This window comes from Sceloporus undulatus, chromosome 1 (genome assembly GCF_019175285.1).
Source record: "Sceloporus undulatus isolate JIND9_A2432 ecotype Alabama chromosome 1, SceUnd_v1.1, whole genome shotgun sequence".
NCBI classification, from domain to species: domain Eukaryota; kingdom Metazoa; phylum Chordata; class Lepidosauria; order Squamata; family Phrynosomatidae; genus Sceloporus; species Sceloporus undulatus.
The window spans coordinates 132,185,541-132,201,641 of NC_056522.1; the positions used below are offsets into that span (position 1 = coordinate 132,185,541).

Below are 16,101 nucleotides of genomic sequence, written 5' to 3' on the forward strand. Positions count from 1 at the left end.
GCCATTTTATATGACACCATTCTACTATGCCATTGAATATAATTGGACTTGAGCATCCACAGATTTTGGCATCCACATCATTTCCTGGATCCAAACCCTCCACAACATGATTCTAACCAATAACTATTTCTACACCAATTTTATGTTTATGATCTTCCTAGGAACTTTGACAACTATTTCTTTAAGGGAACTGATGAGAGACCTCTTAAGTGGCAGGATCACACAGTTAATGTTTATAAGAATCCAGTGGGCTGATTCTTATATCACAAGCAGATTCAGCAACAAGACAGCTACTTGATGAAACAAAGTACAGTGGTACCTCGGGATACGAAATACCCAGGTTACGAAATTTTCAGGATACGAAAAAATCCCATTGGAAATAATTGTTCCGGGTTACGAATGTTTTTTCGGGTTACGAAGAAAATTTTTGGTGCTTTTCAGCGCTTTTTCGCACGAAACGCGGCTTTTCCCCATTAGCGCCTATGGCAATTCGGCTTACGAAGGCTTTTCGGGTTACGAAAGCGGCCGCGGAACGAATTAATTTCATAACCCGAGGCACCACTGTAATAAATTTATTTATAAGCCAGGCTGAATACAGAATCTCTTTTAGTGGATAGTATTCACAATAGATACGGTGTATAAATACTTTATTATCTACACAGTTTAACAGTTTCTTTAGTTTGTTTTTATAATTGTTTCTCTATAGCTTTATATATGCTTCCTTACAGACTAAGTTCTCAGAGAACCTTCATTAAACAATTGTATCTTATAACCCTTCTGGTTACCTGTGACACCATTAGTCACCAAACAGTATGTCTCCCGCAGGACATTACAACAATTTAATTACAGACACACTTTGTCTCTTTCTTGGGTATCTAAAACTACCCCTCAAAACAGCCTAACCTAGCCTCAATGGCTCTTTACCCCTCAGGGCACACTAAACATCAACCCCTTTCAAACCTGCTCCTCCTCCTTATATACTCACTCCTGGGAATAGCCAACACTTTTCCATGGCTTTGCTCCCCCTGGCTAGTGCCAAGGTTCTAATCTACTTATTGTCTCCACACCCCCATTTATATCACCAGTATGATGCAAGTCTATGACTACAACTTCCAGCCAATTATATCAACACTTGCTTTATATTTGGCAACTTATCTTTTTCAGTCAATGGGGAAACATCAAGCTTCAAATATTTGTGAAGTGAGGTTTGGAGTCAGACCCAAAGCAAGGGGAGGGGCATCTTCTGCAAGAGTCCGAGTGAAATCTGAATAATCCAAGCCAAATCTGCACCTCCAAATGGACAGGAACATAAGGCACTCTTTTTCACAGCACAGTATGCAAATAAGCTAGAAACCACACAAATATGTCAAGCCTGATTTATCAAGGAAGCTGACTTTCAGAACCATTGATGCCAACAGTAATAACTATTAGATGGATCCTCTGAAAATTAAGCCGAATTACTCATGCCTAATCATATTTGAAGCTAAGGAAACCTATTCATGGAATTAGTGAAGAATTACTTTGAAAATGTGTTAGACATAAATCTGGCAACAAGATTTATATTTATGATCCCAGATTCTAGTGCAGCATGATGAAGAGTACCTTTTGTTTGTCTGTGAAACTTCAGTGTGTTTATGAGTGTTGATTGCTGCATGTACAGACTGCTTATACTCTCATAGATGAACATGAGCTAGCCCTGCATGAACATGGGGTCTGGGCAATCTCCAAGGTCATTTCACTGACAGAACCACTTCCACCAGTGGAATTGGGGGGCTCAGTTCCCCCATTCCTCCTTCACATGCCGTCAGAATTGCTCCAAAATGTTGAGAAACACTCTAGAGCAGATGTTTGGTGGCACAGAAGCTACAGGGAGGAAAAGAAGGTGAAACCCCCATTGCATTGAGCAAAGACTATTAGTTCTGATGTCAGTGAAGAGGTAAATATTCTATGGATTTGAGCCCATGCTTTAGAGAGTGGTTCCCAAAATTTTGTTCTCCAGATGCTTTGAACTTCAGTTCCCAGAAGCCCCACTCTGTTTGGTCAACAATCAGGAATTCTGGGAGCTGAAGTCCAAAATATCTAGAAGACCAATGTTTGGGAAACACTGCTTTAGGGGATATTTCCAGTGCTGAACACTACCCCCTGCAATAGGTTCAGCATGTTGGATGGCTTCTTTAAATTTGAGACTGAAGCTGACAGCAGATGCACTGTCCCACTGTCATCAGAGCTACCAGCCTCTATTAATTGCACTAATAGACTTTTGGAGTTTTTTGGATTTTGGAATATTTGCATACACATGAGATATCTGGGAGATCGAAACCCAAGTCTAAACATTGAATTCATTTATATTTCCTGTTTAACTTATACAAATAGCCTGAGGGTAATTTTATACACAATATTTTTAATAATTTTGTGCCTGAAACAAAGTTTGTGTGCATTGAAAGCAAAGGTGCCTCTATCTTAGCCATCCACCTGGATAATTTTGGAACATTTCTGAATTAGGAATTATGGATAAGGGAGACTCAATCTGTACTTTCTTAACTTCTTACTGTTCTGCCATTACAGTAAATGATTTTTTTGTTCTTCCTTTATTCAGTACCAATTTGCATGTGATAAGGGGGAAGAAATTAGAAATATCAGTACCAATGTTAAAGTGGATGATGGACAGAAATACAGCGTGTACATTAAGTAAGTAATTTGTGTGTTTTCATTCATGGTATCCAAATCTTCCTACTGGTGTAAAGGACCAGTTGATCAGCTCAGCTTGAATGCCTTTTCTCCAACCCCCAGTTCACACCTAAAGTTGCAGCCCTAGCATGAATGAAGTCAATATTAATTTGGCACTGAGTTTGGTGAAAAGATAGCTTGGTGTGATACTAATTGTCATATAGATAATGTTATTAATTAAGATTTGTAATCTGTTCCTAACTCAGAGGGCTTGCAGCAAATCGCAGATCTGTGAAAAAACAGGGTGTTTGTAGACCAGGGTGGGCAGTCTTGTGGGCTTGAGTGATTGCATTTTCCCTCCCCATGGTTGGTGTCTCCTCTGTCTGTAGGCCCCAATTTTTGGTCTGAAGTTTAAAGGTTCTGTCCAAAGTGCTGAGCCTATTTGAGGAACTGGATCTTTTAATCTAAAATCATGAGCACTTTACCGCCTCACTGAAATGGACACTACCAGCCAGTATTGCTTCCTTCCAGAAGCCCCTTGGAAGCCAGACATTTCCGCTGCCCCTCAGAAGTTCTTGCCAGAAATTCCAACCTCATTCTTTAAAGAAACAGGGTGCTCATGGGAAACTATTTGGTGGGCTTTCAGGATCCGTGTTCTGCTGGGAAACAAGGTGACCACTTTCCTTGAGTGAAGTCTCTTAGTGGATAGATGTCACTATGGAAAGAGGGACAAAATTAGGGCTTTGCCCCCAAATAAGACTCCTTACGAGTTTTCTTTCAGCCCCCAAATTTCACATATTCCAGTAATTTAAAGCTTTGTTTGAGCATTTAGAAATACAGCTTAGGCATCCAAAGAAAGAGGACAGGCAAAATTACCAAGGGAATGTAAATACAGTGCTCCCTCGGGTTACGAAATTAATTCGTTCCGCCGCCGCTTTCATAACCCGAAAAGCATTCGCAAGCCGAAATGCCATAGGCGCTAATGGGGAAAAGCCGCGATTTCGTGCGAAAAAGCGCCGAAAAGCACCAAAAAATTTTTCGTAACCCGAAATAACCTTCGTAACCCGGAACAGTTTTTTTCAATGGGTTTTTTTCGTAACCCGGAAATTTCGTAACCCGCGCATTTCGTATCCCGAGGTACCACTGTACAGCAAAGTGATGAACTCTAAGTGTGGAAAATTTTCCCTGTCTTACTCTTAGTAATGCTAGACATTGGGGACAGTCATTCATTTTTGGAAGGCAGAATTCTTATTGGGAGGCAGTGCCCTCATTTTGTTCCCAACCCCCAAATAGTTACACCAGTGCCAGCAGAACTGCAGGGATTTCTGTATTGGCAACAAATTGAGAGCAGTAATGAGGGCAATAATGAGACCCCATAGCAAATTGTGGAAGATCACATGCAGTTAAGAGCCAAGCATTGTGCACTGCTATTGTAGAAATATTATAACCTTTAGCAAAAAAAAAAATCAAATACAAAGAACAGGGCAGGTGAGTTCCAGGAACCTTATATCCCTGCCTAAGGTTATAGTTTAAATCACAGCTTGAAACCAGGTCTTCTTAACCCTGACATTACCCATGGTTTGTACAGATGCAACTACAAAGCAAAACCACCATTAAAGCTTAAACTCAGAATTTACATTTTGGAAACTAGAGTCAGGACTTTTTCCTAACTAAGAAGGGAAGAAAAATAGGTTTAGACTCTGCTGCAAAATTGATAATATCTTGGATTTTTTAAAACTATATATTTTTTTCATATGGTGGTCTCTGTTCATACTTATGATTTTGTATTGCAGTTTTTTAAGTAAGCCAATTGATTTTGTTTAAAAAAGAGAAGAAGCTCAGTTTACAAGAAAACTGGGAGGGGGGGTTGCTCCAGGGAGGAGGAAAACACACGCTACTAAAGCTGTGAATGTTTTGAGGAGCTCTTATTATGCTTGTACCTTCAGGATTCTACAAAATAAAAGAAAATAATAATTAAGGCCATAGTATCATCTTGGATATTTATTAGTGTGCTGCAGTATGGTGGCATAAATTCCACTGAAGCAGAACACTTAAAAAATTCAATAAGTAAGTTAATTGAGCAATAAGATATGACAGGAACATTTTATTAATTTTAAGTGCCTTAAGACTGAGACCTTAGGCCAAGTGCTTTTCTCCACCACTGCTTGTCATTAGTAGGCCCTAACGCACACCATGAAGTATCTTATTGGAATTATAAAATGTTAATTTTGAAAGAAAATGTGCAAGGAAGATAGAGCTAACAGCCTTCAAATGTAGACATGAGCTTGGAATTAGATGAAACCCAGCCCAACTAGTTTTTAAAAGGTGATACAAGAGGGCTGTGGTCAAAAGAGCAAATGATTTGTGCTTTCCTGTAGAAATACACATCAATGTATTTCTACAATGTACAGGTTCATGGTATTTCCCTTTTGTCTTTTGTGAGCCAAAACTGAGGACTAGAAGCTTTGCTGAAGATTTTAAAAAATCATGGCAACAAACCTGTGAAATTTTGATTTCTTTAAATCATTATTATCAAGAACAAATCATAAGGCAATTATATATTTGGTTTCTGGCTTCTAAAACCACAGTTCACACAAACCATTGAGTTCAGATGTCATAAAGACCTTTAACCATTTCAGATGATACCATGTTAGATCGTGTGATAGCATATTTAAAAATAACTCACATAGCAAGAAACCATTGTTTCTTATTATGATTGAACTGGTCTGCTGTGTTCATATTACATAGCCGGTTTTGTGGTGTGTATTTAATGCTCAGCTAGAGCTTGGAAAAGTTACTTTCTTGGACTGTTTCCATCAGCCTGTTGATGTACTACATGAACAGTTTCACTGTTTCCAGAATCACCCAGTGGTAGAAAGGGTGGGCAGACAAGCCATACTCACCTGCAAGTGTGGCTTACATGTATGTCTGTCTCTTTTTGGGTGGAGCACAGCGTGCTGTTTTGTAACCCTTTTGTGCAACATCCAAAACTCACCCCATCCTGCACCTATCAAGCCTTGGAAGAGACTGCAGAAGAAGAGTAGGGAGACAATTCAACTAATATAGTTCAAAGGGGAAATCATGGAAAGATGCACTCCATCTGAGAGTTGACCTACAGTTCCTTCCCATTTGGAGCCAAGATTCATTCACCAATGTCTGAATTATCTTCCTGCTGTCTCTGTGCCACTGGTAAGCAGAAGCGGAATCCCGTCCCAGGGCTTGATAGTTGCAGGCAGAATGGTGTGGGAAATGTGCAAAAGGCTGGAGGATTACCTCTTGCCCCCAAACAAAAAGAAGACATCTATGGGCATGGACATGGAACTGTGCAAGCAGAGAGTTACACTCCACCAGCTTGATGTTGGAACCTGATCAACATCTTCTGGTTGCAAGCCGCCTGCTTATCTAACGTCCTCTTTCTTGACCACTTTGTCTACAGCTTTTTCCTACCTACAACTGCTGGCTAATCCAGCATAATTATACCAGCATTCTGGTTTATATCTGCTAGAATTTAGCAACCAGCACATTACAATTTAAGACGAAGGCTAAAAAGGGGTAACTTTTCCCAACTCTGGAAACAGCAAGCATTCTTTCTCAAATAAAATCATGTTTCCATATGTTATGTTATTTATTATTATTATTAGTTGTTGTTGTGTGTTTTGAAGTAATTTGATTTATGGCAACCCTAAAGCCAAACTATGATGGAATTTTTTTGATGAGATTATTCCCTCTCAGGCTGACAGTGGAGTTTATCAAACAAGGGAATTTGGAAGTATAATCCAATGGCAATCTGAACGCAATCATGGGGTTTAACGTTATTGCGTGATAGACTACCACATGCAATTTCGGGCAATGAGAAGTCGGTCTGAACGCAATCATGGGGTTTCACGTTATTCCACGATATACTACCACACACAATTTTGGGCAATTGCAAGTTATTTTGGGGCAGTGGGAAGTAAGTTTGAACGCAGTTTGAATTCACGTAAATTCACCCCACTGTCTTTTCATTTGAAATTAACAGAAATTCCTCCCATGTGATAAACTCCAGTGTGGTTTGCCCAAGGCCACTCAGTGGGTTTCCATGGCCTGGTCCAACACTCAAATGTTGTCAACCATTCTATCTATGGAGTAATACTGGAATCCATTGAAGATCTAGATTGCAATCCATGAGGGCCATACTAAAAAAAATCAGTCTAAGAGGTGCTACTAGATTCTTTCCTCCCCACCTCGTTTCTTCCCCTCCCTTTTAAATTATTTAAGTAATTATTTAATGGAAGATAAGTCAGTGGTGTAGTTTGAAGACTGATGTAGTTTGAAAGTCCGTTTGCCTAAGGCCAGATAATGAGTTTGTGACATTAGTGAGATCTGAACTGGTAGATTAGTGTTTTGACCACTGTGCTGTATCTGCTCTTATGCTATCCATGTAATGCAATAAATAGATACATAATTAGACAGGTAAATGTAATTAATTTGGAGACCTTCTGCAATTAAGCAATGGTTAATATATTCTCAGTGTGCATCAAGATCAAATGGGAGTAATCAGGGATGGTGGTTAACTCATCTTAAAAAATACTGCTCAGAGCAGCTTGTTCTTTCAGATTATAGCACACGATGAAAACTTCTGATATAAGGTATTGCTATTACAGCCCACAGAAAAATTATGGCACATTAGTCAATTTGATGTGGCATTATCACGTGCAAGAATTAAGATGCAGTATTATCTGGGCATTATATATGGCACTTCCAAGAAGAAATTGCTATGAAAAGACCTTCAAGAACCGTGATTAACTAAGTCACTTTATTCCCTATATATCTATTTCTATATTTTCAATTGGCTTCATTAACCTGCTGAGTATATTTAGTGAATATTATTTTTATCTCAGGTTTTTTTACAGATGAATGTAGTGGCAGATGGACTAATAACCTCACTTCCTGGGGGTAATATCGCATATTAGGAAATGTCATAAATACTTGATCCTCCGAATATAGTTTTTATTTTGAGAGGGGAGAGTATGTGTACATAATAAAGGAATAGGTTTTTACAGCTTCAACCCCTCGAGCAAAGCAAACTTTTTTGATTATACTAATTTCCTGAAACGATCAGGAAATAGCTTTTTACAAGGTTGACAACACAATGGTAATAATGAATTCAGGGATACTCAAGACAAATAAGTATACAAATCAATTTGGGATTCAATTTAAATCCCCTTGTCATGTCATGGGGATTATCAAATGAATGCTTTCTGAGGCATGATGATGACTCACAAAACTTGATGCTCCTGGGCATATTAACCACAGCTACTAAAATGATACATGCATCATGTTGCAACAACAACAACAAGAAAAAATCTTGAACCTTGTATAGTAATGAGGATGGAATTTTGGCAGCTGTAGCTTCCCAAACCACACTAGGATAACCAGGCAAGAAAAGTGACCCAGATCCTCAGGTTGACATATGCCCTCTTCAAACTTGCTTTCTGCCCCATGAGAGCTGTTTTCCTGTCATATCTTCCCATGCCAATCATTAGCACTCAGAAAGGGCTATTATGTGATTCCTTTCTAGATGATTGTTGAAAAGCTAGGAGCAGCTGACAACTATCAAAATATGGCAGTAGGAAAGAACCACAGCAACTGGGGAAGACCTTATTATTAAAGATTGCGTCACTCATTGCCTCTCTTTCTTTAGATTTTTTGTGAGTACTTATAAGTAGTTTAAGTAGTATAAGTAGAGGATTTACTTATGGCCTGCTCTTCAGTGACAATCATTCTCTTACAAAAGAATAAAAATAAAATGTGAACTTGGCCTGACTGTGGGAGGCCAAATGGGAGAGGGCTTGTCCAGTGGGTTCCATAGCTTAAGAGGAGCCTCCAAGGAAGTTCTCCCTCATGTCCCCACCAACTGTGCCCTTGATAGTGGCGGGACCAAGAGCAGAGCCTGCCCCAAGGATTTCTTCACAGGCTTGTAGGGTGAACACACACCTTCAGATAGACTGGTCACAAGTCATGTATCATGATCCGCATTCAGACTGATGACCAGCAATTCTGTGATGATGGGAATTTCTTGCTACCTTTAACTGGTTCTGGTGAAAAGTCTGACCATTTGGGACCAACTGAAGTTTGCAACCACTTTTCAAAGGAATGTGTTAGAGTAAACCAGATGGGATGTAACTAAGGCATGTATCACCATGGAAAAAATCAGGTATCTTGGGGAATGAACACTGCTGGCTCACTAGTTTTAACGTGTGCAAACACACTGCTGGACAACATAACGTATACTTAGAATAGAATAGTAGAGTTGGAATGACCACTAGGGCCATTCAGTCCAACCCCCTGCCATGCAGGAAATCCAAATCAAAGCATCCTTGACAGATGGCCATCCAGCCTCTGTTTAAAGACCTCCAAGGAAGGAGACTCTATCACCCTCCGAGGGAGTGCATTCCACTGTCTTTAAACATCCAAAGCAACAACAAAAGTCTAGGCTAACACAGAACAATCTGTTCATATTGTTTGTGCCAGAGCTGGCATCCAGTAGCACATGCTTTATGAATTTTGCATTGCTCATTCACATATGCACGGAGTCATGCATTTCACACTTGGTTGCACAGTCTCACAATTCACTCATGAGGTGGTATTGCATAATCATCACATGACTCTAAATAAGTGTAAAGTCATACTCCATCTTCTTGATGTAGGATCTCAACCGAGGTTACATTACCTGAATCCTATCGGCAATCCCCAACTAGAGTACACATTGAATTGATTTTTCAATAACATGTTAAAACTTAAATAAATCCCATTCAATTGTTGAATCTACCCCAGTTGCTGAATTTAGATAATTTAGAATTTAGATAATTGTTTCCCTGTTTGCCCCCATTTCATGAACAAGACCAGTGTAGGAGGACCATCCACTATCTAGTGTGAGGTGACAGGGCCCATAAAACACTGTATGTTGTCTTCTTTTCACCATATTTACTGTGAATATTAAAGAAGAATGCCCCTCCTGTGGAACACTGAGGCCTGATTCCTGTTGGTTAGTACTAAGTATAGTAGACTCATTAATGAATGGCGAGTCAATACAGTACATAGATAAATCTCATTGATTCAGTCGTTCTGTTCTAGTTGGGATTAACCTGAATCAGTCCCATACAGGCAGTCCACATATTATGCAAGGGATCCATTCCAGCACCCTTTACATAATACAATTTGCACATAAAACCCAGAACCCTGTTTCTCTTATTTGAAATGAATGATGGAGTGTTCTCTCTAGGCCTTTTCTAGGTCCTCTAGTATGATTCTCTCATGTTCTTCCACCAGAAGTTGACCATAGAGTTGTGCTGAAGGACCTACAATGCCTAGATTCTGATTCTGTAGGTCCTCCAGTATGACATTATGGTTGACGTCTGTCCAAAGCATACTATAGAATCACACAGGAAAAAATGTCTAGAGAGAACACATTTTTTTCTGACATGTGAAAGTGAAGCAATGTTATACTAACTTGCGTATTGTTCAGAAATACCAAGCAGAAACTTGGCCCCTTCCAACCCACTAGAACTTATCAGAATAATGATAATTATTATTTTAAAAATAATTACATTTGGTATCCTATAACAATGTAGTTTTTCCTGTGTGGAGTATATTGTGGTCATATGAACTCACCAACTGAATTGTGAAGCAACTATAAAAAGCAAATGTTCTTCCTGAAAGTTTCCTTGAGGCAGATGCAAACTTGCATTAAATAGTGGTGTAGTGACATTTAATGAAATACCAATGGAAACTCACTGACCTGGATCAAAATTAAGTGAGTTACTCTTATGACCCATTGAAATCCATATGAAAAGTCAGTCATTATTTGGGCCCTACGTAAAAGCTTGGATCCAGCCCATTGTAGCTTGTACTTTCAACATTTTTTAAACATTATCACTTGGTTAAAATTAAGCATCCCTTGAATAAAATTTGGAAGTGTCACCAGTGGCTCAGATCCAGTAGATTTATTTGCTGTCCCACTATTTCATTTTAAGACTTGCCCTTGCCATTCTCTTGAGGCTGAGAGAATGTGACTTGCTCAGGGTCACCCAGAGGGCTTTCATGCTCAAGTGGAGATTTGAACCCTGGTCTGCTGAGTAGTCCAGTGCTCAAATTGCTACCCCATACTGGTTTTCTACTGGACCCAATTCATGTTATCGATTTTTCAAGACTCTTTCCACTACTGATAATTATAGCAATTGCTGACCATAGATATTTCTATTCCTTGTTTTGAAAATCAAAATGATAACCTGCTCTGGGTTGAAGTACATCAGATTCATATGGATAGATAGATTCACAGAGGGAAAAACACAGAGCAGAAGCACAGAGGCATCACTTTACTGTTGAATGGAGTTGCTTGGAACAACTCTGGAACAATATAGTTTCATCCTCAGTCTGTCCCAAGTTCAAAGATGATATTGGCTGAGTGACTGCTCGGCCAGTAGTGCAGGCAAAACCATTGCAGCATAAAAACAGATAAACAGTTCTGGTTAGCTGACACCAAAGTGCAAGTCCTTGAAGGAAAAGCGAAGAGTTGGAGATGAGATTACTACTACCAGCTTATTTCAACAAGAGAAGATGTAAGCATTTTCTCTAATTGTTCATTTAGCCCACATTGGACTCTTAACTTCTTTTTATACAATTGTTCTGTTATGGCTAGCTCTATAGTGTTCAAGCTTCCAGCAAAATAAGTGAAGAGTTATCAGAAATTAATGCAAGTTCAAACTGCTTTCAGCATGAAAGATTGTTTGACAGAAGATACTTTTATCATGTTTCCTAGAGCTGCCTGGCCAGGAGTGAGATCTACATTTCAAACAGACAGACACACAGACACACAAATCTTTTAATCATCTTTAGTAAGGAATAAAGGGCAAAGTAGCTGAAATATTTTCAATTCCCAAGATATATGGTTTTTGTTCCTTTGTTTTCTTGCTTTCTTGAGTTACAGCATGGTAAAGGAAAAAGAGATGGATAGGGAGTCCCGCTGACCACTGAATATCAGTACATTCCAGATCTTCTAATTATAATGTCTACAATATATGTATTTGCCTGAAGCTTTTCCTTGGGACATAACTTTCTGAGGTTATTTGTGAAGTCAGAAGACAGACAGATGGAGTGACAGACTCCTGGTATTTCAATCTACCCTATGACAAGTCTTTTTTTTTTTTCCAAAGAGAGTTTTAGGTAATACAGAATAAGATATAATTTTGGCTTCAGTCCAGAGATCTTTAACCACAGGAGCAAATTACAACCCACAGCTGTTTCTGAGGATCTTCTCAACTGACCAACTGAGGGCTGGCTTTGGCACTAAACACCTCAGGAAGCAAATTAGATTTGTAAGGAAAAGAACAGCAAAGTGTTAGTTATTTGTACAGTAACTATTGTACTTTTACTGCTGGGGCAGAGAGAGGCCTGGAAACTATGCCATATGCAGAGCAGCTTAGGGAGCTGAATGTGTTTAGCCTGCAGAAGAGACAGTTAAAGGGTGGTGTGATAGCCCTGTTTAAATGTTTGAAGGGACATTATATTGAGGATGGAACAAGCTTGTTTTCTGCTGCTGTAGAGACTAGGAAATGGAGCAATGGATTCAAGCAACAGAAAAAGAGATTCCACCTAAATAACGTCTTTTTGACAGCGGAACGCACTCCCTTGGAGTGTGGTGGAGTCTCCTCCTTTGGAGGTTTTTAAACAGAGGCTGGATGGCCATCAGCCTGGAGTGCTTTGATTGTGTCTTCCTGCATGGCAGAAGGGGGCTAGAATGGGATGCCTTGTGATCTCTTCCAACTCTATGATTATGTGAGGTATTTGTGAGATTTCCTGCCTTTTAACTAGCCTAGGGTGTTTACTATTTGGGTCCAACCCCACTAACAAGTTGATTAGACATATCAGCTCTAATAATTTACATGGGATGAACATACATGACTGGGGAAATGGGGGAGAGCAAGAGTGTAAGATGTTACATAGAAGCTGTAAGCTACACTTTAACATGCCAGACAAATCAATCACAATGTATATGGGCTAAAGTTGGCAGTCCTGGTCACTTCCAACTTCAGTTTTATTTCTTTTAGTGTTCTCTGACTTTTCCTCCATGAAAGGTGGCAATCTAGTCTTGCACTAAAGATCACACTGTTATTTATAACCCTGTTCAACATTAAAGCATCCCTGCAGTCTCTCTCTGTGCATGTGTATTGTCCTGCTTACCTCTACAGCAAGGGAATATGCCAAGGAGTAGTCCAGAGTCCAGTCCAAGGGTCACACAATACCAGTCAGCCAGTCACAGCAAAGGGCAGAGGCAGGAGCATAGTCATAAGGCAAGCCCAGGGGTCAGATAGCTTGAATCCAAGAGCAAGGAATACAGGAACAAGGAAACTAGTTGTTGGCTGAAAAGAACCTCTGCAGCTGCAGCTCTTTTAAAAGGCTCTGCTTCTCTCAGCTGAAACATATTAGCTCTCCTTTTGGCTTCCAACTTTATGGACTCCTTCACCTGTCTTCTGTCCACAGGTCGTAGCACCTGCAACCCAGAGTCCATAAAGTCTGTTTCTCCCTCTGCAGCTTTCTGAGTCTGCTCTAGGACTGCTGATACAGGCAGACCCAGATCAGCCTCTTCCATGTCTTCAGAGTCTGAGTCCTCTGACTGTGCCCCTAACTGCTTTATCACATTAGGGGGCAAACAGGATTTAAATGAGAGTTAAATGAGAAAAACCAGGAAATGCCTGATGTTTATCACACAACATTTCCTGGTTTTCTCTAGTTTAACTCTTGTTTAAATCCCATTTGCCCCCTAGTGTGATAAAGCACTAAGTCAGGCCCAGGGCAGTCCATGACAGGTATGTGGGTGTGTTGGGGTCATTCTCTCCACTGTTGAGACAGCGAGGAGGGAGTGTAATCCACAAGCACTGGTTCCTCATTAACTATGGCCTCATACAGACAAATCAAAATAAATCTGCTTCAGGTCACTTGGAAGGTATGCTGTTTAAATGATGCATGTGTCCTAAGAGCCTGGAAGTCACACCAAAGCCATGCTCCAGTCCTGAGGACTGCAGCGTGGCTTTGGCGCAGCTTCTGGATTCTTAGGACACATGCATCATTTAAACAGCATATCTCCAAAGTGACCCGAAGCAGCTTTATTTTGGCCTATCTATATGGGCCCTATATTTCAATAAAGTTCTAGAAATGCCAATTCTCAATATTTGCTATCCTTTTGAATATAGAAAAAGAACACAACCCAGACCCTTTGGTGATTGGGATTGTAGACTCTAGCTGACATGATAGTAAGCCCAATAAGATCTACAGTAGGCTATTCACTGGGCTTTGGTCTCAGCCTCTTCACCCCATGAATTCCAAAATCCATGGGTGCACATGTCCTATTATATAGAGTAGTGTAAATAAAATGGTGTCCCTTATATAAAATGTCAAAATCAAGGATTAGTTTGGGATTTTAAAAAATATAGTCGACCCTCTGTTTTCACGGGGGATCTGTTCCAGACTCTCCCCCACTACAAAAATGGAGACTTGCACATATTCAAGCCCCATAGGCTTGAATGAGGTGCACCTCCCTCAAGCATGTGGGGTGCGCACCACAGAGGCGAGGCCCATTGACAATAATGGAGGTTGAGTAATCAAAAATGCAAATCCCAAATCTGTGAGAAAGGAGGGGCCACTGTATTCTCAAACTATGGATGGTTGAGTCCATGGATGCAGAATCTGTTGATACGGGGGCGGGGGCGGGGGGGGCTACTGTAGTTGTTTGGACGAGATTAAAAACATTCATGTCCTCTCTAGATTTTGCCCTATTACCTTATTCTTTTAATCTTATGCACCTGCAGTGTAGATTAACTTCACATTGTTACTATGCTGAAACCCAAATTAAGACTAATAAACTTTAAATGCAATGCATCTCAGTGTAACGTGGCTTCCAGCTTCCATCAGTCCCTCCTTTGCTTTTTTTGTACTGTATTGTTTCAAAATGGTTCCCATAAATTGTTATAAGCATTCATTAAAAGAAAGCCAACTGTGTGGGGTATGTCTGTATGTTTTATTTCCCACAAGTAATTATTGGGAAAGTTCATTTGAACAAGCAATTGGTATTTCTATAAAGTTAATTTAACAAGATGGATGTAATTATATTTAATTGATCATAATGAAGTTAATAACAACCTAATAATACCAATTAGTTGATACTAACCATTGTTTTACAGCCATTCAGAGATAACAGCTTAATGAGGCTATTATGCCATATTTTGACACAAATCACGTAAAAGATCTTTGCAAATCAGTGGCATCAAAAGAGGAGTTTAGCAATGAAAATTCAACTTTTTCATAACAAGTCTTCAGTACATCTTAGTCTTTTCTAGGTTCAAGATTTATTACTTAGAATAATTCACTTCTGAACCATTTCTATCACAGATTCAAATTTAACTTTGCATTGTCAGCACATGTTTCTGTGGTAATATTAAATCTTTTTTGTAAGGTTTGATTATATATTTGAAAAATAGGAGGCACATTGTTAAGCAGCGGAATGCCTGAATTTTATATGCAAGAACCCAGGTCAAATCCAAAACAATGTTCACCTACAAAAGGTCTTAGAACTAACACTGAAAAATGATCTCCATTTTGGATCCTGGAGAGCCATTCATAAAGTCAAACTCGAAATCAAATGGAGGGTGATTTCCCTGCAATAAACCCCCTCACAGTTCCTCAGATGTAGATGCCTCAGCAATCAGATTTGCAGATTAAGACTGTGTATAACTGTCAATAATCAATGAGAAAATAAAGCATGCTAAATGAAAGATATGCATTTGAGGACAATCACATGCTATGATTGATAAATGGTCTAAATCTACTTGTCCCGACTAGAGCAGAGTCATTCAATCAACTGAATTTACCTCTTTGTTGACTCACCAGTCAACAATTGATAGCGGGGCTTAATGTAGTTGGGACTCACCAATAGGATCTGAGCTAGACAGCTTTCACCATTTGAGTCCCCACCTCAGTTGCAATGACCTGAGTGAGGCACGTCTTGTGGAAGAAATTATTGAAGCTACCCTTTCGATTGCACACTTCTACAAATTCTGGAATGGATTTCTCAGATCAAATAACATACCAAATGGATATAAAAAGAGGTGGCTCTTCTTTCTTGCCAATAGGTATATTTAGTGTTGTGTATTCTGCACTTTGTCCATTTTGAAGTGTATTTTGGTGAGAAAATATGTTCAAAAACACAAACTTACACATGTAGTTAATTACAAATATCCGGATGATTTAGAATTAGAACAATTTCTTTGGATTTAGGTGGAACAGGGGTGTAGAATTAAATGTCACCAGTGAACTGCTAACATCAAACAACAGAACTCAGGACAACCTCTCTCAGCACTGCCATGTACATGTTAAACAGCACTACAGATCAAAGAAAAC

General features: G+C 39.5%; 1 protein-coding gene across 1 annotated transcript in view; it reads left to right on the forward strand.

Moving 5' to 3' along the window:
* LOC121925326 (protein eyes shut homolog) overlaps positions 1–16,101 on the forward strand; it is a 361,923-nt gene that overhangs the window by 221,655 nt on the left and 124,167 nt on the right. Inside the window, exon 9 of the mRNA XM_042457345.1 lies at positions 2,597–2,688. Coding sequence (XP_042313279.1) covers positions 2,597–2,688 — 92 coding nt within the window. The remainder of the gene's footprint in view (positions 1–2,596; positions 2,689–16,101) is intronic.